This window comes from Microtus oregoni, unplaced genomic scaffold, assembly GCF_018167655.1.
Source record: "Microtus oregoni isolate MIOR12 unplaced genomic scaffold, Mior012 000000F_ref0000247, whole genome shotgun sequence".
Taxonomy (NCBI): Eukaryota; Metazoa; Chordata; class Mammalia; order Rodentia; family Cricetidae; genus Microtus; species Microtus oregoni.
Genome location: NW_024543059.1, coordinates 66,464,816 through 66,491,610, shown reverse-complemented (window position 1 = coordinate 66,491,610; position 26,795 = coordinate 66,464,816). Strand labels below are relative to the sequence as shown.

Below are 26,795 nucleotides of genomic sequence, written 5' to 3'. Positions count from 1 at the left end.
CTTATTCTTTCTCAATTTTAGGATTATCCTAAATCGACTTTGAAATACAAAGGTGTACATTTTGGCAATTCTACAGGAAGACAAGAATTGCTCAAACATTCAGGTCCTGGCCCTGGACAGTATGATATCATCCAGTAAGTAAAAATAAATAGCAGTTGGGCATGGTGCTACACACCTGTGATTCCTGCATGTGGGAGGCAGAGATAGGAGGATTGCTGCAAGTTCAAGACCAGAGTGGGTTACATAATGATTCTCAGGTCCTCCAGGATTACTTAGTAAAACCTTGGAGAGAGAGTAAGAGTGGAACAGACTTCTTAAACATCATTAATATAGTTGCTGACTGAAAAGTATTGTATTAGTTCAGATGAGGTTATCCTATGTTATCCTATTAAGAAAAAGGAAAATTAGCACAAAAAACTCTAAAGAGTATTATATTTTGGAATGATTTTTTTTTTTTTGATTTTCGAGACAGGGTTTCTCTGGAACTAGCTCTTGTAGACCAGGCTGGCCTCGAACTCCCAGAGATCTGCCTGCCTCTGCCTCCCAAGTGCTGGGATTAAAGGCGTGCGCCACCACCACCCGGCTTGGAATGATTCTTAAGAAAGCTATTGCCTTCTTATGAGCCAGATTCTATCAGTTGTTTTTTATACATTACATCATTTAGTATTCACAAATCTCTTTGTTGTTACTATTATTTACATATTTTATTAGTAAAATCTAAGCATCAGAAAAGATTAAGTAACGTGTTCAAGCTTATATGTCTATTTAAGTGCCAGAGCTAGACTTTAACCGAGACCTGTTTGAGCACACATCCCATGTACCCAATCAGTAAGATGTACTGTGCTATGTAAAATAGACAAAAGCTCCTCAATATCTTAGAGAAGGTGGGTCAGAACTCTGTATCCTTTGGCTTGTCTCCATTCTCTGACCAGAACACTGGGAAGATATTCTGAGCTAGTGAGACTCATGACCATGGCATTCTTTGATATAAGAATGAATGGCTGTGGTTGGTTTGGAAAGGAGCTGACACATAATTACCAGCAGGGATTAGCTTTATTAGGAGAAAGGGTCCTGGACCATTATCATATCTTGAGATGAGAAATCATTTGGAAGGAAATTATGCTAAAACTGTTGTTAACAGGGCCTTCAAGACAAAGAGATGCTTCCCTTCAAAACCTGGACGAGCATCATTAAAAGGAGTAGCTTAAAGTAGGAGTAAAAGAGAAAGCTGTCGTGGATAGGAAAGCATAGGGTAACCAGAGAAGCCTTCTGAGAAACCCTTAGAGCAAAGAAAATACCTGACTTTTAAATCCTTTTAGGGGTGCTGGGAAGTTTCACATGCTTGAATTAAGGCTGTGGTTAAGTCATAGCACAACAAGGCTGCTTAGCTGTGACTCAGGGGAAGCTGGGGTACTTCTGCTATATTGCTCCATATGTTTAGCTTTGGCTGTTTTTTTTTTTTAAATTGTGTGTGTGTGTGTGTGTGTGTGTGTGAACCTCCTCTCTCCCCCATGTATATCAGAGAATAACTTTCCAGTGTCTGTTCCCTCCTTTCACTATTAGTTCTTGTGACAAGTACTTTTACCCAATACTGAGTAGTGGTTTGCTCTTCTTTGTTTATTGGATACCAGCTTCTCTGCTGGCTCATTCCTCACAGCATGAGTTTTCTCCTGGGAATTTTCCGAGTGATTATTTTCTGTGTATCCAGACCCAGAAACATCTGCATGCTAGCAGTGGGCATAGTTGGAAGCTTTGACTCTTGGCTATAGCTCATTTACTGAACAAATATTGAATCCTTGCTATCTTCCAGCATTGGACTTAATCATATAATAAGAATAGAGGTTGGCACTTCCTTTGAGGAATTTATACCCAGGTCATTATTCTTATTGTTTTACTCTCCTAATCTGAAAGGTATACCTTTGTATTTTATTCTTTTAGTAATTATGCTAGAAACATAACATGCACACTTACTTATGTAGTCTGTGGCTGTTTAAAAGAAAATGGCAGCCAAAGGGAATGCCACTGCTACTTGTCGTATGTAGAATATTAGGAATTTTTGGTTTTGGTTACCTTTGATGATGTCAGTTCTTGCTATAATTCTCATATCCCATTTTCCATTTGGAATAATTATTCGAACAATTTTATAACAGTGCTCTGAATTTTGATTCCTTCCTTTTCATGTGTGTCTGTATGTGCCTGTGCACTCGTCCCCATGCTGAGGTCAGAGGACAACTGCATGTGTGTCCCAGGGATTAAACTCAGGTTATCAGGCTTGAAAGCAAGTGCCTTTGTCCACTGAACCATTCTTGCAGCCCCAGTACTCCATGCTCCAGATTTTAAAAAATAAAAGCAACCATATGAAAATGCATTTTCATTAGAATGTGAGTGTATTGGCCCAACCTATTGACTTTATCAATGTCATCTAAAGCAGAAGCTGTTGCTGTAAAAAACTATCTTCGCTCATATAAATATTTTTTTGTATTTAAAATTGAAAACTCTTAAATTCTATCTGAATTTTCCAAAGGAAAAGGAAAGTGCGTTATGAAAATATTAACATCAAGAAAGAGCAACAGGAAAATCAATGTATATTTGCCCCACGGCTTTATGAACAAATAACGTTGCAGGAGGAAAAAAAGGTGAGTTAAAAGGGATATATATCTGTTTTCCATATTTCTCATGTCACTGAGTCATTGTCACCAGATTAAAGTTCTTTCAGGTATTCTGTGCCTGAAATGTAGCACTCAGTGAGTGCCATAGAATTGGCTACGGTACATGCCATGTGGTCGCTGCTCTGCTTGGAGAGTCTCAGCAGGAACTCACTGTACCTGTTTTCTATTTCAATGGTAGACAATACTTTTTCTTCAAATATCTTCACACTGAACTAAGCCTCCCTAACCTGTGTAACATGAGGGCCTGCTAGTTGAGGTTTCTGTCTTGCTTAGTTCCCACACCTGGTAAGCTCCAAAGAAAATCACACAGAGAGTCTACATTAGGTTATAAACTGATTGGCCCATTAACTCAGGCTTCGTTTCAGCTCTTAAAAAATCTATTAACCCATTTTCCTTATCTATGTTAGCCACATGGCTCGGTACCTTTCTCAGCGAGGTAGGTCACATCTTGTTTCTTTCTTGGTCTGAGCAGGACTGTGGGACTGAGCTTCCTTCTTCCCAGAATACTCTTGTTCTCATTGCCCCACCTCTACTTCCTGTCTAGATACTGGCCAATCAGCATTTATTTAAAATATAATTGACAGAATATAGAACTATCCCACACCAAACCTGTGATGTCTTTTCCATCCCACTTTCTTTAGGAAGTTTAAGTGATTATGCAGTGTTGGGTTTACTTAAAATCTTTTGATGGCTTATGGATGTAGCACAATTAATAAAAACCCAGAGACAGAAATTGGGGTTCAACCTGAAGGTCAGAAAAGCAAAACAGCCAGCCACTGGCTCTTACCTCATTCTGAAATGGTGATCCTGCCTCCAGGAATCTTAGAATGAGACTGTGTCTGAGAACTATTTCTCCCTAGTGCTGGTATTAAAGGTTCACATGACTATTGCCTGGTTTCTATGGCAAACTAGTGTGGCTACTGGGATTAAGGGTGTGTGTCACCACTGGCCAGACTGTAAAACTGATCAGTGCTGCTGTTTTACTCTCTGACCTTCAGGAAAGCTTATTTATTAAAATATAAATCTAATATCACTACATATGGAGGCTCCTTAGTTTTTGAATCTTGTTCTTATTCCTTTCTTGGTTTTTTGAGACTGGGTTTCTCTGTAGCTCTGTCCTGGAACTAGCTCTTGTAGACTAGGCTGACCTTGGACTCACAGAGTTCCACCCACCTCTGCCTCCCAAGTGCAGGGATTAAAGGTGTATTCCACCAACTCCAAGCCTTTCTTTTTTTTAAAAATATGGTATCTAAAACTATGCATAATATTCTGGGTGGGTTTTTAATTGTACAAAGCAAGATTGTCATCTCGTTTGTTCTGAATTGTGATATATTCACATAATGATGGGGAATCTCCTTCAGCCAATGACTTTTGAGAGGCTGGACCAGGTTGGGTGTGGCCGTGGGTACCAAAAAGGTGTGTGCACACTCTCTGTTGCCTGAATGCTAGATTTGATTCCTGTTCCTTGTTCATGCAGAGGACTGTGATCTGTGAGTTTCCCTTAAATAAGGATCCCCTTATTATACTTAATCCTGAGTTAGTGTGAGTTTAATTTATTTGCATTCACCTTCAACATAAAACCCATTTAGATGTCCATCCCATTTTTAGATGTATATTTGAGTTTTTTTATTTGAAAATTATAGTGGACCAGGGAATCTACTGAATGATCGACTCTTCTGTATATGACAGGGAAGCTGTGGTTGCTAATCAAGACCTGAGAAGTGACACCGCCATTGACATGCCAGTGTAGATGGGGAAATACCAGAGAGCCCCCTAGATGAAGAGCTACAGGCAGTGAATGACTGGAGAGAGGGAGAATCAGTTTGTTCCAGGAATGAGCCCCTTGATAGGTGATCTGTCCCAAGAAGTCATCCCTAACACATATACATATTAGCAACACTAAATGAACCCAGCAGGTTGTATTTATAACTGTGTATGTATGTATGTATGTATGTATGTATGTATGTGTATATGTAACAAAATAAAGATTAAGAGGCCATGAATGAGAAAGAGTGTGGGGGATACTAGAGGATTTGGAGTGATATAAAACAGTACAGTACATATATGAAATTTTCAACAAATGAAAAATAGTTTTAAAAATCTGAGTAAAATTTCACTAGGTGGTGCCAAAGCTTTGGCTCTTTACTGGCATAGCATTCATCTCTACTTTTCATTAAAACAAATGTTTAAAAATTACTTGGGAAGATATGGTATTTTGTCATGTATTCATCTGAGCAAATACTAGTTGTTAATTTTAGTTCCTTTATAAAATTTGCCCAGCAAAAAGAGCTTTTAGCTATGTATTTTGTAATTTCCTTTAAATTACAGTTGTAATCTGTATTTATACTTACTTATCTATATAAAGTAAGTAATTTTTCAAACCTTTCAAAGGCTAGCAGAATATGGCATTTGAAATATTTTAAGAACCTAGGACTTTTCATGACAGTGGCACACATCTGTTCCTGGCAGCACCAATCTGCTTCAAGAGGATGATGGGCATTGAAGAGGCTTCTTATGCAGTTTGTTAGCCATTTGGACAAGAAACTGCTCTTGCCTGGACTGCTTGCTGCTATGCTGTATGAACTGGACATGCAGGACCCACAGAAAAATGACTGCTCAACTTGCCTAAAGAAGGTGAGACAGGGCCCCAGAGTCGTGCTGTAAGAAGCAATACCTCCTCCTCGCCTCCGCCATCCTCTGGGAAGCCACGAAGCAGCAACTATGCGTGAGTGCATCTCCATCCACATTGGCCTCACCATGGTAAATACATGACTTGCTGCCTTCTATACTGTGGTGATATGGTGTCCAGATCAGCAATGCCTGCTGGGAACTCTACTGCCTGGAACATGGCATCCAAGTAAAAAGACCATTAAATGACTCCTTTAACACTTTCTTTAGTGAGACAGGTGCTGGCAAGCATGTGTCCTGGGCAGTGTTTGTAGTCCTGGAACCCACAGTTTTTGATGAAGTTCTCACTGGTACCTACCACCAGCTCTTTCACCCTGAGCAGCTCATCACAGGCAATGAAGATGCTGCAATAACAATGCCCGTGGCCACTACGCCATTGACAAGGAGATCATTGACCTTATCTTGGACAGAATTCGTAAACTGGCTGACCAGTGAGTGCACAGAGCTTCAGAGCTTCTTAGGTTTCCACAGCTTTGGTGGGTGAATTGGCTCTGGGTTCACTTCCCTGCTGATAGAGCAGCTCTCTGTTGATTATGGAAAGAAGTCCAAGCTGGAGTTCTCCATCTACCCAGGCCCCAGGTTTCCACTGCTGTGGTTGAGCCTTACAATTCCATCCTCACTAACCACACCACCCTGGAGCACTCTGATTGTGCCTTCATGGTAGGCAATGAGGCCATCTATGACATCTGTCATAGCAACCTTGATATTGAGCGCCCACTTACACTAACCTAAATAAGTTGATAGGTCAAATTGTGTCTTCCATCACTGCTTCCCTCAGATTTGATGGAGGCCTAAATGTTGACCTGACAGAATCCCAGACCAACTTGGTGCTCTACCCTCGCATCCACTTCCCTCTGGCCACATATGCCCCTGTCATCTCTGCTGAGAAAGCCTACCATGGGCAGATTTCTGTAGCAGAGATCACCAATGCCTGCTTTGAGCCTGTTAACCAGATGGTGAAATGTGACCCTTGCTATGGTAAATACCTGGCTTGCTGCCTGCTGTACTGTGATGATGTGGTTCCCAAAGATGTCAATGCTGCCATTGATACCATCAAGACCAAGCATACCATCCAGTTTGTGGGCTGGTGCCCACTGGCTTCAAGATTGGAATTAATTACCAACCTCCCACTGTAGTACCAGGTGGAGACCTGACCAAGGTTCAGAGAGCTGTGTGCATGATGATCAACACTACAGCCATTGCTGAGACCTGGGCTCACCTAGATCACAAATTTGATCTGATGTTGCCAAGCATGCCTTTGTGCACTGGTTTGTGGGTGAGGGATTGGAGGAGAAGGGGGAGTTCTCTGAGGCCCTTGAAGACATGGCTGCCCTAGAGAAGGATTATGAGGAAGTTTGTGTGGATTCTGTTGAAGGAGAGGGTAAGAAAGAAGGAGAGGAATACTAAATTAAATGTCACAAAAGGTGCTTCTTTTACAGGGAAGTTTATTATGTTCCAACATAGAAAATGTGGTCTGATCAGCTAATCTGTATGTGACAGTGTGTGCTTCCATACAGTTACTGACTTATGCTTTAAAATATGAAGAATTTGTCATAGACCCAAGCTATCCATTTCACTGATGGGTTTTAAATAAAATATTCCCTGTCTTAAAAAAAGAAGGTGAGACAGTTCTTCAGGGTTGCTGCTTTATGAAACAGTCTGCCAGACATTCTGCAGGACAAACTGCCAATATAGGCAGAACAGTCTTTGAAATTTCCTGCTTCATGAAAAAGTCTGCCAGCTATTTTGGGCATGTAGGCTGAATATGGATGCCCCAATGTTAGAGAAGAACTTTGTGTGATTGTCCAGGCAGTGAGATGTCTCTGTCAATTCAAGAGTTTTGGAACTTGCTTATGATGCACTTCCTGTTAACTTAGTTAATATTATGTCCTTCTGGGATCTTTGATGGAGTTGAAGAATAGATAGTTATAATTATAGTTTTCCTTAGTTATGATAAAAGATAAAGTAGATATAAATATTATAACTGTAATTCTTGCTTGATACCTGCTGTATTATATGTAATTTTACTATGTTAAAATTAAAACCTTCCTTTTTATTTAGACAGAAAAGGGGAGATGATGTGGGATTTCTCTCAGTATGCTGTAAATACCATTGGTAAATAAAGAAACTTCTTTGGACCTATGGCAGGGCAGAATATAGCCAGGCTAGAAGAGATACATAGAGAGATTAGGCAGAGTCAGGGAGATGCCGTGTAGCTACTGAAGGAGAAAGATGCCTCCTGGAACCTTGCCAGTAGGCCACAACCTTGTGTTGATTTATAGATAATAGAAATGTGTTAATTTAAGATATAAGAGCTAGCTAAAAATATGTACAAACTAGTAGGCCAAGCAGTGTTTTAATTAATATAGTTTCAGTGTGATTATTTCGGGTATGGGCAGCTGGGAACGAACAAGCATCCTCTGCCTACAGAATTTTTATTTAAGCAGAAAGGGGGAGATTATGTGGAATTTTCTTCTGTATGCTGTGAATATGTTTTATTATCATTGGTTAATAAAGAAACTGCTTTGGCCTACAGAAGGGCAGAATAGAGCTAGGCAGGAAAACTAAACTGAATGCTGGGAGAAAGAAGGTGGGGTCAGAGAGATACCATGTAGCTGCCAAAGGAGAAAGATGCCTGGAACCTTGCTTGGTAAGCCATAGCATTGTAGGTGATACGCAGATGAATAGAGATGGGTTAATGTAAGATATAAAAACTAGCTAGCAATATGCAAGTAATTGACCAAGCAATGTTGTAATTAATACAGTTTTTGTGTGATTATTTTGGGTTTTGGTGACGGGGAATGAAGATCAGCCTCCGTCAACATGGTACTGTAAGCCTAATGATGATTCTGTGGGTAGAGAATTTATAGATTTAGAGGAGAACCTACAATACTGTTTTCTTAAATCTATATAGCTTCTGTTATAAATACTCATCCTTATACCCATAGATGACACTCTCACCCTCATATAACTAGTTTCTTTTTGTAGCAGACAGAAGTTAATACAGAGATCCACAGCTGGTCAAAAGTAGAGAATAAGTGACCATATGGGGCACAGCCCCAGTAGATTCATCAATAATGCAACCTATTTACCTAAAGGCTCAAGGCACATTGCAGCAAGTGGAGTGGAAAGATTCTAAAGGCCATAGGAATGAGATGATTGCTGTGAAATAGTGTCCTGTAGACATGACAGGAAAGTTGCACCCATGAAATATGAACTGTATGGTTTCCCACATAATACCTGCATAATGACCACATCAGCTTACATACCAGCGTGGATGGAAAATTTCACCTGGTCCCACCCCAAGATGAAGAGCTACATGTGGTCAGTTGCTGTAGAGGGAGAAAGAATCCATTTTATCTAGGGATAAGTCCCCTGAGTGGTTTCCCAATTCTGAGTGGTCAGCCATAAACACATGTACCTTGGGCAACCCTGATGGGAGTCAGTCAATTTTGTATGTACTTACATAGATATGCAACTAGTAACTGTAGAAGAAGTAATGACGGAGAGGGGTGGTGGTGGCGATGAAAAGTGGATCGGGCTGGATAGAAATGATATGCATACAGTGTATTTATGTATGAAATTCTCAAAACAAAATAAAGTTGTAACATGAGTAGTAAAATCCCAGTATCTGTATTGGGGTTCAACCTGAAGATCAGAAAAGCAAAGCAGCCAGCCACTGACTCTTACCTCTGTTTACCTCAGACAGAAAATGGATGAGATCCTGTCCGCACAAATCCTCAGATTCCACACTCAACTGAGTTTCTGTCTCTTCCCCTTTATATTTCTCTCTCTGCCCAGCCATATCACTCCTGTCTTCACCTCCCTAGTTCTGGGATTAAAGGCATGTGATCCAAAATGCTGGGATCACCTTTGTGTAAGTTCTGTTTTTCTTTTAGATTCAATCTTGTGTAGCCTAGGGTAGCCTTGAACTCACAGAGACTGTCTACCTCTCTCTTCTGAGTCCTGGGATTAAAGGTGTGTGCCACCATTCCCTGGCCTGTATGACTGACTAGTATGGCTGCTTTACTCTCTGATCTTCAGGCAAGCTTTCTTTATTAAAACACAAATAATATACCACTATAAAAAGGCATAGGAATATTAATTATTACTATTTGAAAAAAATCCTTGCCTGCTTTCCTCTTGGTAATGCCCTGGGTGTCTGAAGTTGCCATGTATCCTTTATGTAAATAAAACCATTCACTTCATATTTTTTGATACTGTAGCTAGAAATATATTTTGAACTTGATATGGTCCTATGATAAGTAGTCTATTTTTTTCACTTTAAAAAATTCACACTTAGGTTTTTTTATTGGGAAAGGTAGATTTATTAATTTAAGTGACTAAGGGATGGGGCTAGAGAGATGGTTCTGTGGTTAAGAGCATTTGCTATTCTTTCAGAAGACCAAGGTTTGCTGCCCAGGACCCCTACATGGAAGGTCATAACTGTCTGTAACTCCAGTTCTAGGGAGTGTGATGGACTCTTCTGGCATCTGTGGGCACTAGGCATGCTTGCAGTACATACATACATAAGCAGGCAAAAATCTCATAAAATATAAACAATACAGTCTTTGGAAAACAATGGATAATTATTGGGGTGGCACTGTATGTGTATATATATATATATATATATATATATATATATATAACACATAAACACACACACACACACGGTCTGTGTTCACATGACTTGTGATTGTCATGGGTTGCCAGATAATTTCAGTGAAGTTCAACTTGAACTTACTCTACTAAGCCAATTTAAGAATAAATTACCCCAGTGACTGAAGCAACAGCAGTTGTCTTAAAAGTGGATAGAAAGTAAAGTTTGTGAAAATGTAGCTTATGAGCTATTGTAGTCACTTCAAACTTGATTAAAATTGTTACTCATTGATGCTATTTCTCTTAAATTTTTTTAATAAATGAAATCTGCATTTAAAAACAGTTATATGTTTTAACTTTAGATTATATCTTGAAATCTTATAGATTGTCACATTTTTGTAGAACTATTTCAATGGAGCTTAAGTATAATGTGATAAAAACTTTATTTTAAAAGCAATTTACTCTCGAATTCTTATCCACAACAAATTTTACAAAGTAAAATGATCATCTTTTTTTTTAAATATTTATTTATTATGTATACAGCATTCCTTCCATGTATGTCTGCAGGCCAGAAGAGGGCACCAGACCCCATTACAGATGGTTGTGAGCCACCATATGGTTGCTGGGAATTGAACTCAGGACCTTTGGAAGAACAGTCAGTGTTCTTAACCTGTGAGACATCTCTCCAGGCCTAAAATGATCATCTTTGTATTTCATAGACACTGACCTGTATCTCATTAGTTGTTCTCAATAAGTGAACCTTGTTTCTGAATAGAGTGAAACAATTTTAAAGAAGCTAGAAATATTCGATAATATTTTAAAAGCAGCATTTGGAAAGATTTGTGTTGACAATAAAATTATATGTAACTATTCATAAATAGTTTTATTATGGACAAATATTTCATGTTGTGTATTACAAATATATGTTGCTCTATCATAATGTGGAGTTGGTGACTCATGAATCAATCAGTAAAGAAATGTAGGAGGGAGTAAGTCCTCAGAAGTGCTATCAAGTCCGTCAGAGAGGAGTGGGTATAGTCTGTAGTAGTAGAAATTTTCAGGCCTGACAGACAAGTTCTAGCACTAGGTGTGTAAGGGAAATGAGAGCAGTGTCTTGGAAAGATGAATGAATACCGCAAGAGTCATCTTTGCTTTTCCAACTGAACCTTCCAGGTGATCCATCAGTCAGGAGAGGTAAGCAGTGGCCGCTAGGTGGGTCATTAACACTCTGAAGCCTGTGTGCCCAGGGTGACCCGCATCTGTCTTCATTAGAAGTTTGCTCCCTGCCAGGAGTGAACAGATGGGTCATTATTGCCAGTGCTGCCCTCTGGGCCAGCCTGGAGGACATGCAAAGTCATCTCTTCCACACAAGCCACATTTACCTGTTTTGATGTGGGGAAAACACTTTAAGAGAAACCTTGTCAAAAAAAAAAAAAAACAGAAAAGGATGAGAATTAAGATACTGTCACTAGAATTCTTATATATTCACATTTGTAAATAATTTATACAAAATATTGTTTTAGGGAGAATGGAAATTATTTTAGTGTCTAGTAAAATATAACTTGTGGATATCTGAAAAGGCTAGATTATGCTTAAATTATACATTAGGTGTGAGTAGTTGTATATTTTATTCAGTTATCTTATTTTAATGTTATTGGCTGAATAGAGGCCTAATATCTAATTAGCATGATTACATTTGATGGCACATCTGTTTCAAGATACTGTACATTTCTGCATTTGCCTTCATTAATCTACAGGACTTCAGACAGGATTATGCCTCATAAGGTGCTAAGACTCCACATTTAAGATATTGCAAGCTTGGCATCTATATATAAAAGAATGTGATTTAAAGAAATGAATGCTCATTCTTGAAATATTAAAATATGCAAATATAGCTTTGAATTCTATCTTTAAAAGACTTTTGGTCAGTGATAGCAAACACTTCTTTTTTTTCTTTTTTTTTTCCTTTGATTTTTTTTTTTTTTGAGACATGGTTTCCCTGTGTAGCTTTTTTTTTTTTTTTTTTTTTTTTTGGCTCCTGTCCTGGAACTTGCTCTGTAGACCAGCCTGGCCTCAAACTCTCAGAGATACGCCTGCCTCTGCCTTCTGAGTGCTGGGATTAAAGGTGTGCCCTACCACTGCCTGGCAAGAGCAAGCACTTTGCAAGAATGTTGTGTTCAGCATAAGCACTGGGGTGTGAGCAACCAGGCTCGGATGCTGCCCATTTGTCTGTGTGTTCTTGCTGGCTACCTGTGACTTCTCAGACAAGCTTCTGTCCACTATTTACCAGGGCTGTGGGTGCATGTATGTACTTAAAACTCTACGTTCATGAAAATACCTTATTAAACGCTTAGTCTTCACATGATGTTATGAGCAGGACCTCAACTCAATTATTTATTTTGAAACTTGGAGGCTAGTGTCCTGGAGATCTGAAGTACAAGTTCTAGGAACCATTTTTTCCCCCTTAAAGAAAACTAGCTTTGTATTTATTTACTTACTTTTTTCATGTAATTTTCCAAGAGAAACATACTGTGAGAACTTTCAAGTTGTAATAGTAACAATACCAAAGTGTATAATTTTTTAATAATATTAATTAAATGTATTTTCATCTTCAGAAATTTATTTATTGTAATTGTCAATTTGCATTGCAGTTGGGAAGGAAAGTGAAAGATTTTGTCTTTTTTTAAATAAATTATTTTTTCATCTATTTTACATACCAGCTGCAGCTTCCCCTCCCTCCTCTTCTTTTGTCTGTCCTCCACCCCCTCTCTTTCCACTCCTCTTCCCTCTCCATTCAGAAAGGGGCAGCCCTCCTATGGGTATCAACAAAACCAGTCACATCAAATTGAGACAGAAATAAGCTCCTCCCCCTGAATTAAGGCTGGGTGTGGCAACCCAGCATAGAGACTATGTTCCCAAAAGCTAACTCAAGGGCCAGGGGACAGGTCCTGGTCTCACTGCTAAGAGTCCCACAAACAGACCAAGCTACACAACTGTCACACATATTCAGAAGGCCTAGGTTGGTTCCATGCTGATTCCCTAGCTGTGGGTCCAGAATCCATGAGCACCCAGAAGCTTGGGTCATCTGTCTTTCTGGGTTATTCCTGTCATGACCTTGATACCCCCTGGCTTGTACACTCCTCCCTCTCTTCTATAGGACTCCTGGAGGTCAGCCCAGTAGTTCTTTATATCTACTTCCATTAGTTACTGGATGAAGGCTCTCTGATGACAACTAGGGTAGTCACCAATCTGATGGTCAGTTCAGACACCCTCTCCATTATTGCTAGGAGTCTTAGCTGGGGTCATTCTTGTGGATTCCGGGGAGTCCCTTTGGCACCAGTTTTCTCTCTAACCCTAAAATGCCACCACTTTCATTGCTCTCCCCTCCATCCAACCAGCAACTCGCCTAACCCAATCCCTTTTATTTCCATCATCCCTCCCCCCATTTACCCAGGAGATCTCTTCTATTTCCCCTTCCCAGGGAAATTTTCATGCTTCTCTCTTTGGGCCCTCTTAGTTACCTAGCTTCCCTGGGCCTGTGAATTGTAGCCTGGTTGTCCTTTACAGCTAAAATCCACTTATGAATGAGTACGTACCATGTTTGTCTTTCTGGATCTGGGCTACCTCACTCAGAAGTAAAAGACTTTAAGGCTCATGTTTGAGAATACATTCAAATTCTGTGTCTTAAGGTCGAGTAGTTTTTCTATTGGGAAAAGTGTCCTTGTATTTAGTTTCAAGATGTCTAAGGATCAAGAGAGTAAGAGAATAGGACTCTTTTGTGGGACACATGCACAATATATCTTTCTACCTATACGATTCTTATCAGAGAAGCTTAAAGTGACAGAGACCATGTCCATATTGTAAGAATCCTTGGTCCCAAGAGAAGGAATTTGCATGTCAGTGAACTGGCTTTTTGCTTTTGCTTGCATGTCTGATGAGTATCCTTGGACCCCTTAGGCCTATCAATTAAATATGATGATTGTGTATTATTTTATGTGTATGGTATTTCAAAAATGTTTGTAATATACATAGTAACGTTTATTTTTCGTATTCTCTGTTAATTTGCTTTTTAGGAGATTCTCAATTTTTTTAGATACTCTTAATACTATTGATGACTCCAAATAACTTGAATTAATTTTTTATATATTGATACACATTGTTTTATAAGTTGAAACTGAAAGGTGACAATAATGTAGAATAGTTAAGTGTACCTAAGAGGATGAGAAAATAGGTAAATGACAATGTAATATTACTATGGAGCTAGTTTTGATCTTCAGGGTTCTCTGAAAGAATATCAGGAACTTCCAGGGGTCACTGAAGTAAATATTGAGAGCAGCCATTATGAGTTGTGGAGTGAGAAAGTATCCTTGTGGCTGCTGATTAAATGCTTACATCAGAGCCCTTTCTATACACAGAGGCTAAAGCTTGGTAGCAGGGTCCATCATGTTATAAAGCTGTGTGTTTGATGAATATCCAGCCGTTACTGGAAGTGTGTTTCAGTTTAGAAGTTAAACGTACAATGAAGTTCTAACAGAATGAGCATAGGTCTTCTCACTGTACCTTTTAGAAGTACAGTGACCTTTACAGATATTGCTGGCATTTGCAAATCCTGTTTAACATGCCTTCTAATCCTGTACAGTCAGCAGGGAACACGAGGATGGGATAGTTTGAAATGGCAGTTGTAGGGAAAGACATAAACTTTGAAATACCTACAACTGCTTTTAATGTCAAAAACCACACATGACCAGTCTCAACATTTAACATCTCTAGAAAATTTCAGTATTTATCACTTTATACAACCTCTTCTTTTTCCTTACAGTTTATTATTATTTTAATGGACATGTAAGCTGATACCAATAATCGTATTTTTAAGTGTATACATGCCATAGAATGGGTGACTCTGGTTAGTTAGAAAATACAATACTTTATAGTTATCACTGTAGTGGTGATAGTACTACTAATCTCAGTATTTTTCATGAATGTCATCATTTCCTGCCATCACTGTGCTTTACCAAAGAGTTCTTGGACATATTCCTCATATGTAACTGCACATGTATCCATGACCACATCTCCTTGACCCTCACTCCTCACACCTCTTGAAATGATCTGTGACGCAAAAAGAAGCTTCTTTGATGGAGGTGAAAGCTAAGTGTGGGTATAAGGATACATACTTAGGATCAGTTAGGAATGCAGTGGTTTAAGAAGGTGGCAGAGATAAGTTCTATTCCAAGATTTATGACCCCACTGGTTATGGCTAATCGCTACATTTATATAGTACCAGGCATGATTTCCTCCTGTTGAGTGGGCCTTAAGTCCATTTAGGCAGTGGTTACTTTCCAGATAGAAGGATCACTATCACACTTTGAGGGATAGTTTTTCCATTGTGGCATCATCGTCATTCTTGGGCATCATAGCTGGGTAAAACTATTGATTGCTTTTCTTCATTGGCAGCTTTCTGAACTTGGCATTGGAGTTTTTCTTAGGTTCCTGTCTATGGCTTGCAGAGTATCACCTTCTTAGCTGGCACCTTCTAACTTTTGTGAAAGAAACAAAAGCAGAAAACTGCTTTGTCTCGATAATTCAGTGATAAATCATTGATGGTATTCTGGATGATGATATAAAATGCCATGAATTTAAAATCAAAAAGCCTTGCGTTTAAGACAACCAGTGAGACATACTATTAGCAAGACTTTGACATCTTGCTTATTGCCGAAAACATTTGTCAGCTCTCTTCCTAGTTGACTTTGTTGACCTATGTAGATCTGTGTTTGTGAAACCTAGGGTCTGAGGACCTATAAAAATAGGGTGGACTACAGTCTAATGTAGACAACCTTACTTCAGTTTCAGTGTAAGTTTACACAGAAATGTAATCAAAAATAAGCAAGTTGTTTGAATTCAGAAAGACCATGTAAGTAAATGTCAGAAAGCACATAGTAAATATTGACAGAGCAGCTCTTCCCTAAAACTTTTCTCAGGACAGCCCCTTTAAACACAGCTGTTTGACATGTCTTCTAAATTATGTGTGGGAAGGCACAGAAGCAAGAGAGAAAGCCACATCCATATTCACAGTACATTGACCAGATTGGCTTCTATAGCAGTGTTCTGACATCCAACAGGATAAACATATCATATCGATTGAATGTAAGTGTTTGTCACAGGAAGCACAAAATCACATCCAGGAACAATCCAAGTAACAAAGTGCACCTGAGGTAAAGGCCTCTGCCTTTTCTCCTGAAGCCCTCTCAGGTCCCCAAGTCTCCATTCTCCATGGGTCATTGTTTGGATCGTATTCTGATCCTTGTCCCTTTTCACTATATAAATATAAATACTTTAATACAACCAATAAAATCTTCTGAGTGTGACTTCTTTGAAAGTATACAATAAAATGTTACACATGTTTTACATTTTGATACAGCCTTCTTTTTCTGTTCCAAAAACTTAGTTGAGGCAATTTAATCTTTGTGATATCGTTGACTACAATACTATTAATTATATTATATATAATTTTTATATATAACTTATGTGTGGGTGTGTGTTGGGGGATATCTGATTACACCGTGAATTCTGAGTTTGCATTTGCGTTAATTAAATAAAATTAACCTTGGATGAGGAGGCTGCATTTAACTAACTGATAAAAATAATCATAGAGCATCAGAGGACATACAGGAGAGACAGAGAGACACAGGAAATACTAGGGTGCAGCTTTTGCTGGTTAGGCGAAGGTGAAGCATGTTTTCTTCAGAGAAGCCAGCAGGTAGGGGAAGTTTAGTAATTGCAACCCAGCGTCTCTGAGCTATCAGGTTTATACCCTAGCCTTTGAATCTCGAGTCTTATTCATAAATAGACTGATAAGATTTAGTTAAAGCTACCTTTAGAGGCAGCAGCAGGGCCGGTGCCTGCAAGAATAGAATTTCTGCCAGACTGTGGCTGAGTGGCCAGGCCATTGCTAGAGAAGCAGGCCAGGAACTGCGAAGTTGCAATTGCTGGGTGAAATAGCAGTAGATTAAGGCAAAGCCAAAGATAAAACAACATGTGTACTGATTTTACTGGCAGAACATATTTTCTGACTTTCAGTATGCAAGAATTAAGAATAGTATTCGAAAACTAACTCCTGTACTTACTATTTAAATTACTAAATAGCTCTTACCGGCTCATTGAATTAAAGTTGTCTTTAAAATTGAGTATTTAAAAATTGAGTTTTATAGTGTTTGTGTCTGGATCAAGTATTTCTATAGCTTTTATTTTGGGGTTTCAGACTTTGACCAAGAATTACTTTCTGCAAAATACCCACTTCTGTCTTTCTAATAATCAAACACACAGTCGCAGTCTTTCGTTACATAATTGCTTTCATCTGAGAAGAATGATTGGCTCTCAGAAATCTAGATGGATTGCTTGGATTCCTACAGAAAAGGTGAGGAGAAACGTTTCCGTGGTGTGCTCTTAGGATTGATGAGGGCATGTTCGCATGCAGCGTCCTCTGACGTCCACGAATACTAACCTCCTGAAAAGGGAATTGGATTTCTTCACGTTTCTAAATACTTATTATATAGCTAATAAAAAGAACTGTAACCAATATTGATTGTCAGAAATAATAAAGTTGTGAATAAATAAAGTGGGTCACTTGTATACCTACAGGTAAAGAGAATAAATTAGGCAATTTGAGTATATGCAAGGCTCTTGGTAGTGAGAGTGACTTATGGCTAGTACATCTTCTTGATTTGTGAATAGGAACATGAATAGTTATTCTAGCAGGAAGGCCATTTCTGCCAGCTTTCATCCATGTGCCTACAGATGAAGATGTATTTTTTCTTGTTAGATAAGGATAAATGAATGTGATACAAGCTATTTTCCAAATAGAATAAATATTAAAGCGTGTCTCTTTAGATTTTGGCAAATAACTTCTGCATTAATTCATACGATAGGTCCTACTGGATTAATTCATACGATAGGTCCCACTGGATTTCCTGAGAGTATAATTGGCTTAAAAACTTTCCACCAAATGTATGGTTTCGGAAAATTATTGGCCACTGAGGAAATTTGCACATTTAGGTTAGTGTATATACTTAATTATACTCAAATAGTATATTGATATATGAACCAAACTCCCCTCAATGTTGATAAATATGTTGAAATTCATATTACTTTTGAAAAACCAAAGACTCTTAGGCATCAGATTATTGCATTCCATACAAGTCATAACATAATCTAGTAGAAAAAAATGAAGTGAAATTAATGGTTCCATTTATTTCAACTCATTTGCTCACAAAATTTGTTTTAACTAGAATTAATATCGGAACTATACATTGTAGTTGGTTGGTATATTTCCTTTACTGTTCATTTTCCTCTGTCTTTTTCTATATTATGTTTTTTTTGGAAAACATAGGTTATTATTTTTAAAATAATTACTTTTATTTAAATGCACGTGTGTGCATTTGTATGAATGTGTGTGACGACTGTTAACACAGCGCCTTACTGCAGATGTTCAGATTGAGCATGGATGAATGCATCATCAAATTTACTCACAGTGCAGGGGTCATGGTCATAGGACATCCATGAGTTGGAGATATGCTCCTATGGCTAAGTTTTCCTATCTTTTTACCTGTGTCGAATATCCCTAACATGCCCATCCTACTTTTGTAGTAAACATTACTACAAAAACTTGATTGAAGCTACAGTCGTTTTTATGTGGGCGGGATTGTCCTCATGTTCCTTAATTGCTGCTCTCTTTCTTTATGTTCTTTATACAACAATCAGCAATATCTTCTAGAAGTAAACATCATATCATGTTGTTCCTCTGCCTAGAGCATTTTACCACTTTCAGAATTAAATTCATACATTTTATTGCATCTAGAAGTTCAGTTATAATGTAGGGTCATTGTGCCCCTTCAGCCCTTTAGTTGCATTTTTGTACATTTTTCTTTATATCATATGTTAGGTATTCTACTAATCTTTTTATTTTGTTTGAATATATATATATATATATATATATATATATATTTTTTTTTTTTTTTTTTGAGACAGGGTTTCTCTGTGGCTTTGGAGCCTGTTTTGGAACTAACTCTTGTAGACCAGGGTGGCCTCGAACTCACAGAGATCCGCCTGCCTCTGCCTCCCGAGTGCTGGGATTAAAGGTGTGTGCCACCACCGCCCTGCTTGTTTGAACATAATTCACTGGTTCCTTTCTTTAACTATTTTATTTTTTTATTTTTTATTTTTTTTGGTTTTTGAGACAGGGTTTCTCTGTAGCTTTGGTGCCCGTCCTGGAACTAGCTCTTGTAGACCAGGCTGGCCTCGAACTCCCAGAAATCCGCCTGCCTCTGCCTCCCGAGTGCTGGGATTAAAGGCGTGTACCACCACCGCCCGGCTCTTTAACTATTTTTTTAAAATTAAGTTTTGAACGTGCCTGAAATACTTTTCTGTTGAAAATTTTACTCTCCCTCAAAAGAAAACCTCACTCCAATTGTTTGGTTTAAATTTCTGCTTAAATACAACTTCTTTAATCAAGGCCCACTCAATCTAATCATCAACACGTTTACTTTATTTTTTTATTTCTCAATAGAAAACATGTTATTATGCATGATTTATTTACATATTTGTTCAAAGTTCAAGCTCCATGAGAACAGTCATTTTATTTTGCTGATTTTGTTTGCAGCTCTTAGGGGAAGAACTTGATTCTATGTAAATATGTGTTAGAATAATCAAAGACAGGGAGTGGAGATGCATTGTAATTTCTGGACTCTCAGTGGCACTGAAAGGAAATTTTCCTGGATAGTTTGGTGACAGGGGCTTGGTGAAGCCTCAGCAGGTGATCTTTGGCCACATGATTAGTATTGGAAAAGCAAGTGGCTGTCACTTTCTTTTCTTTCATAGATATATTTTGATGTAAACCAGGCCTGTTTCCTGTTATGAATTCCAAGCTAACCTTGGATAGGTCCCTCTCAGAAGAAGACATACAAATCGCTAACAGTCATTTCAAGAAAGGACTCAAGTTTAAGTCTCATGGTGCACAATTAATGGTTGACCACTCCCACAATGTTTTCACCACCTTCACCCCTGCACATCTTGTAGGCAGGACAAATTTTTGTTCCGAAGGTTTGTGGCTGGGTTGGTGTCCAGTTCCTCCACTGGAAGTCTTGCCTGGTCACAGGAGATGCCAGGTCAGGCTCTGTATTCCCTATTGTGAGGAGTCTTAGTTAGGGTCAACCTCATAGATTCCTGGGAGTGTCCATTGCTCTGGGTGTCTAGCTCATCTCAGAGATGCCCCCAGATTCCAGGTGTCTCCCCCAGTAATTTACTTCCATCCTCCCCCACTTAATCCCTCCTGTTCCCACCCCTGTTCCCACTCCCAGATTCTCCCCCCACTCTGACCATGTCCGTTCTATTTCTTCTTCACAGTGAGATTCATGCATCTTCCCCTTGAGTCCTCCTTGTTACTCAGCTTTTCTGGGTCTATGGGCTGTAGCATGGTTCTCCTTTACTTTACTAATCTTCACTAATGAGTGAAAACACCATGTTTGACTTTTTGGGTCTGGGTTACCTCATTCAGGGTGATTTTAGTTCTATCCATTTGCCAGCAGATTTCCTGACATTGCTGTTTTTAACAGATGAGTAGTACCCCACTGTGTAAATGTACTGCATTTTCTTTACCCATCTTCCGTGGAAGGACATCTAGGTGGTTTCCAGGTTCTGGCTATTACAAATAAAGCTGTTATGAACATAGTTGAGCAAGTGTTCTTGTGGTATGGTGGAACATTCTTTGGATATATGCCCAGGAGTGATAAAGAAGCAGGATTAATAAACACTCAGAGAAATAAGGGTGCAACCTGAAGACCAGAAAAACAAAGCAGCCAGCCACTGACTCTTACCGCGACCTCAGTCTGAAAAAGGTGATCCTGCCTCCAGGAAACCTCAGAATGAGACTGAGCCTGAGAACTGTCTCCTTCCCTTTCATAATCCTCTCTAGGGTTGGGATTAAAGGCATGCACAGCCCAGTTTCTATGGCAATTAGTGTGGCTACTGGAATTAAAGGTGTGTGTTACCACTGGCTGGTCTGTAAGGCTGAACACTGGGGCTGTTTTACTCTCTGATGTTCAGGCAAGCTTTATTTATTATAATACAAATGAAATGCCACAATAGTGGTATAGCTAGACCTTGAGGTAGACCAATTCCCAATTTTCTGGCATACTGCTATATTGATTTCCAAAGCGGCTGTGCAAGTTTGCAGTCCCACCAGCACTGGAGGAGTGTTCCCCTTGCTCCACATCCTATCCAGCATGAGCTATCACTTGTGTTTTTGATCCTAGCCATTTTAACATGCATAAAATGAAATCTCAGAATCATTTTGATTTGCATTTCCCTGATGGTTAAGGATGTTGAATATTTCAAGTCTTTCTCAGCCACTTGAGATTCTTCTGTTGAGAATTCTCTGCTTAGATCTGTTTCCCACTTTTTATTGGATTATTTGGTTTTTTGATGTCTAGATTTTTTAAATTAATTTTTTAATTGAAAAAATTTCCACCTCCTCCCCGCCTCCCATTTCCCTTCCCATCCTCCCACTCCTCTCCCCTTCCCTCCACTCCTTCCCCCCTCCCCCTACTCCATTCCCCCTCCTTCTCGAGTCTGAAGAGCAGTCCGGATTCCCTGCCCTGTGGGAAGTCCAAGGTCCTTCCCCCTGATGTTTAGTTTCTTGAGATTTTTTTTTTTTAGATATATTGGAGATCAGCCCTGTGTTAGTTGTGGTGTTAGTGAAGATCTTTTCTGATTCAGTGGGCTGTCATTTTGCCTATTTTACATTGTCCTTTGCTGTTGCATGGAGAGGGCTGCTTGTTTGTCCTGGCCGCCCGGAACTGAAATAATCACACAGAAACTGTATTAATTAAAACACCGCTTAGCCCACTAGCTCTAGCTTTTTATTGGCTAACTTTTATATTAATTTAACCTATTTTTATTAACTTGTATATCGCCACATGGCAGTGGCTTACTGGCAAAGATTCAACACGTCTGTCTCTGGTAGCTCCCTGGAGTCGCTCTGACTTTACCCTTCTTTTTCCTAGCATTTAGTTTCATCTACCTGCCTACCTAAGTTCTGCCCTATCCACAGGCCAAGGCAGTTTCTTTATTCATTAACCAAGAAAAGCAACACATAGACAGAAGGACTTCCCACACCACTTTGCTTTACAGAAGCTTTTAAGTTTCATGAGGTTCCATATGTTATTGTTAATATGAGTGCTCACATTGGTGTAATTGTCAGGAAGTTGTTACTTGTGTCAGTGAGTTCAAGGCTTTTCCCTATCTTCTCTTCTCTCCTGTTCAGAGTATCTGGTCTTATGTTGAGGTCTCTGATCCACGTAGACTTGAGGTTTGTACAGGGTGATAAAAATGAATCTATTTGCATTCCCTGGCACTATCTGGAGGCCCAGGATCCAGAGGCTGGATATCCAAGAGACCTAAACAGAACCAAACACAGCAGCTCCCACCCCTCAAAAAAGTCAATGAAATGATCCTGATGATATTCTGCAATACTTGTATATTGGTGCCTAGCTCAACTGTCGTCAGAAAGAATTCACCCAGCTGAGTTCATGGAATCCTCTGGAAAAGGGGGAGGAAGGACTGTAGGTCCCAGTGGTGTCAAGGACACCATAAGAAAATCCACAGAACCAACTAACCTGGACTCACAGGGGCTCACAGAACTTAAATTGACAACCAGGAAGCCTGCATGGGACTGACATAGGCTTTCTGCATATATGTTCATTTGTGTGACTTGGTCTTAGTGTGAGACTCCTAGCAGTGAGAACAGGGCCTTTTTGACTCTGGTGCCTGCTTTTGGGACCCATTCTTTCTACTGGATTGCCATATCCAGCCTTAATATAAGAGGAGGTGCCTAGTTTCACTGCAGCTTGAGATACCGTGGTTGGCTCATATCCATGGGAGGCCTACTTGCACCTAAAGAGAAACTGGAGGAGGAATGGAGGAGGTTGGCGGGGGAGGAACTGGAAGGGAGGAGGGAGAGGAAACTTTGCTTAACATATAAAAAAATACAAAAATAAATAAATGAAAAAAGAAAAGGTAACAAAGAAATATAAAAGGTTTTCAAGCTTATTCCTCACTAAGGTTATGGAAATCAAAACCATAGTATGATATCATCTCACTCCCATTAAAACTGGTATTAGAACAAGGTTTAAAAAAGATAGGTGGTGTTGGTGATGTATATTTCAAGCACTGTTAAAAGCATAATATTAATATAGTCATTGTGGAAAGCAGGATAGTAATTCCTCACACACCTTAAAGCATAATTACCAAATGATCCAATATCCCATTTCTGTGAATTTAATTCAAAATAAAATAAGCAATGTATTACAGAAGTGCGTCTTCCCCTGTTCACTGCAGTGTTCATTACAATCTATATAATATGTAGTTAGCCTGTGTTCCCATTGAAGGTTGAATGCAGACATATTGTGTGGAGCAGCATGAAAGATTCTGAAAAATGTTGATAAGTGCAGTTAGTCAGGCATTAACAGACAAATGCTAAAAAATCTCCCTCAGGGGACTTACAAAATTTGTCACGTAGAACCAGAATGGTGATTGTGTTCATGGCCAGATCTAAATATCCTGATGAATATTTTCAGTTAGACAGGAATACTATATTTAAGAGCTTTTTCTCTTGAACATATCAAGCAGTGGTTAATAACTCAAATTTACACAGTAGAGTTTTTAAGAGTATATTTTAAATATTCTTACCATACCCCATAAAATGATAGCATTTGATTTGATGTTTCTTAGTTTAATGTTTATAATCATTTCATGATATGTATTTATCAAAATATCACATTGTATATGTTAGGTGTACAGAACTTTAAATGTGTTGATTATACTTCAATATCTAGACAAAAACAATATCAGAAACTCACAACAGTTGTGGCCACCTGTGTACATGTGCATGCACACACATGTGCGCACACACAAAGACATGAACATAGGAGGAAGACTAGTTGAAAGGAGGAAGTCAGTGGGAGTGGAAAAGGGTAAGAGAGGATCATGCAGAGTGGGTATGATCACAGTAGATTCAAGTCATGTGTTTAAATTGCCAAAATAAATAATAACTCCCCTCCAAAGCTTTATTCCTTATGCTTTCTGCCTTGTATTTCAAATATAGTCAAAGTATAACTATGGTCAATACTTAAAAAGTGTAGATAATGAGGAAATGTTTTCAGTTGTCGCATAAGAATGTTACATAAGAACGAGAAGGCTGGTGATTATATGAGTTATTGAAATAAAATATAAGACAGGTAATAATGGCACACATCTATAATCCCATCCATCATTGGGGATTCCAAGGCAGGTGGATGTCTGTGAGTTCAAATCCAGTCTGGCCTATATAGTACACTCTGTGTCAGTCAAGGATGCATAGTAAGACCTTGTCTAAAATTACCAAAATTAAAAAAATTTAATATGAAGCTAATGTCGGCACAGACCATATCGTCTTTTCATATGGAATATTTTCTATTTGCTGTGATTTGACTTAATCACCTCTAGACCAATATCATATGTTCTTCAATGCTGAAGGTCTTTTCTGATGACTTGGAAACAAAGACAGGTACAAATAGCTTGAGTCTGAGATTTGGACGTTTTCCCCGGCTCAAGGATTTTTCCAGTCTTTGGAGAAAGAAACTGATGATGTGTTATTTGGATATTATATAAACCACTTTCATATGTTGCAGCAGAGCATGAAGAAATATTTTCTAGGACTACTTAATAGTGGACTAGACATGCATTCAACTGTAGTCTTCCCAGTGGGCACTCCCAACCTTCTAGATTTTGCTATAAAATATTCCAACTTATCTTCTAGAGAGCTGACAGTAGTTTTCATTGAGCCATCTCTCCATAATTTCTGGGCCATTTGTGTTTAATATGAATAGACATACTTGACAGCCACTAAACTTTTGGTGCAATTTACAGTGATCTATGGTTATGAATTTAAATTATCAAATTTCACATAGGAATTAGCACAAGGAATAAGTTTCAAATGCAACCTAAATTATGTTATCCACTGTTGAGGTGTATATAGCTACACAGTGAAAGACTTCAAATACTAATATTATTCATATTGAAATATAACTACTTTGTTACTAATTCTCAAAATGTACAGCTGATTTTAATTATCAAGAACCTTAAGAAACACCTTTAAAACTATCCCAAATTGGTGATCTTAGTGGGTAGTGGCTACTCATATATAGGGAGGCAGCAGATAGTAAATGTAAAGAAATTCTATTATTGAGCTGTAAACTAGTGCTTTTCTTCATCTTGAATTTCAAATTCCATTATCTTTTGTTACAAAGGAATTCCCAAGACTGGATATTGTTTTTTTTGAAAGGTTATTTATTTTGGCTCACATTACTAGAGATTGGGAAGCTCAAGACTGATAAAGTACATCTGGTGAGGGCCTTGTACTTTTTCGATTGATGTAAAAAAGCCTAAGGCAAGTGGGCAGGTGTAGAAGAGAAGAAGCTGTCTCATGCTAGTTAACATAGTCATATGACAAAAACATTGGTGCACTCCTGAAGTGTGAGAGACCAACTTCGACAAGGATACCACAGGGTAGGGGCATGGGGATCAGAAAATAAGAGAACAAAGACACAAGTGAAAATGATGAAACAAAAACATAGGATAGTACCGGGAGGGAGTTCCAGTGAATACTAAAATCACCTGTGCTAAATTTCCATTTATTTAAAGTATCTCCAACCACAAAATGTAGGCATAGGATAAAAATAAAACAACAACAAAATACATTAACATGATACAAGGAAATGAACAGACTAATTGAAGGATTGTGGGCTACATTCTAGGTTAAACATTCTGTTGCTAGAACAAGACAAGTAACACTCACACCCTAGACCAAAACATTCTGTAGGCAAACCACTCCCTGGGTGGAATCCATTGTTATCTCCTCAAGGGAGTAGGAATTTAGCTGGATTCTTAGACTACATTTTTTTTTTTTTGGTAGAAACAGATCTCCTTCTCTACACCTGAAATACAAGGTCTTGATATTAGCCACGCCTGTTGACAATAACCTTGAGAAAACAGAACTCTCTGCTCTAAATCTAGGTGGGACCTTTGAGGTAGAAACAGACAGTAACCTTGAAGGAGTATAAGCAAGTTCCAACTCTCTGACTTTTTGTCTGGGTGGAATGACAACAACATTGAGCAAGCTGACCTTCAGACAAGGTGGAAATAGGCTCACATTTTTGGGCCTCCACACTGACCCAAATATTGCCTACTACTCTGCTTTCCAAGATAGCTACATTGATAAATTAACATTCCTCCACATACTTTTTCTAGAGACACACTCAAACCAAAGCAAACAGTGTGTTTTAATAAACATTGGTAATTAAAATAGCTTAATATATTGAATCATGAATTACTCAGTGATCATGACCTTGCACACTTATATTGATATTAACCATAAAGGATCATAGAAGATTCTTATTCTGGTAATTTTGTTACTTGATGACTTTATCTACAAACGTATTCATTTGTTCTTGACATGTATCTATTGCACTTGCTGAATTCACTTTCATAACTTCATAACTTTGTCTTTTTGAGACAGGGTTTCTCTGTGCAGCCTTGGCTGTCCTGGAACTCGCTCTGTAGACCAGGCTGTCCTTGAACTCACAGAGATCTGCCTGCCTCTGCCTCCCAACTGCTGGGATTAAAGATGTGTGCCACCACTACCAAGCTCATAACTTTATTTTTTTGATTGCCATTAGCCTACCTCCATATACTTTGTAGAGAAATGGTGCATGAGAAATTCTAATCTACTGTGCTCACTAGTTTGTGAATGAT

At 38.7% G+C, this 26,795-nt stretch overlaps 1 protein-coding gene and 1 pseudogene across 1 annotated transcript in view; both read left to right on the top strand.

Annotated features, from left to right (window-relative positions):
- Stpg2 (sperm tail PG-rich repeat containing 2) overlaps positions 1–26,795 on the top strand; it is a 355,873-nt gene that overhangs the window by 26,101 nt on the left and 302,977 nt on the right. The window contains exons 5-6 of the mRNA XM_041659514.1: positions 22–134; positions 2,525–2,636. Of these exons, the coding sequence (XP_041515448.1) occupies positions 22–134; positions 2,525–2,636 (225 nt within the window). The remainder of the gene's footprint in view (positions 1–21; positions 135–2,524; positions 2,637–26,795) is intronic.
- On the top strand, positions 5,391–6,764 carry LOC121453060 (annotated as a pseudogene).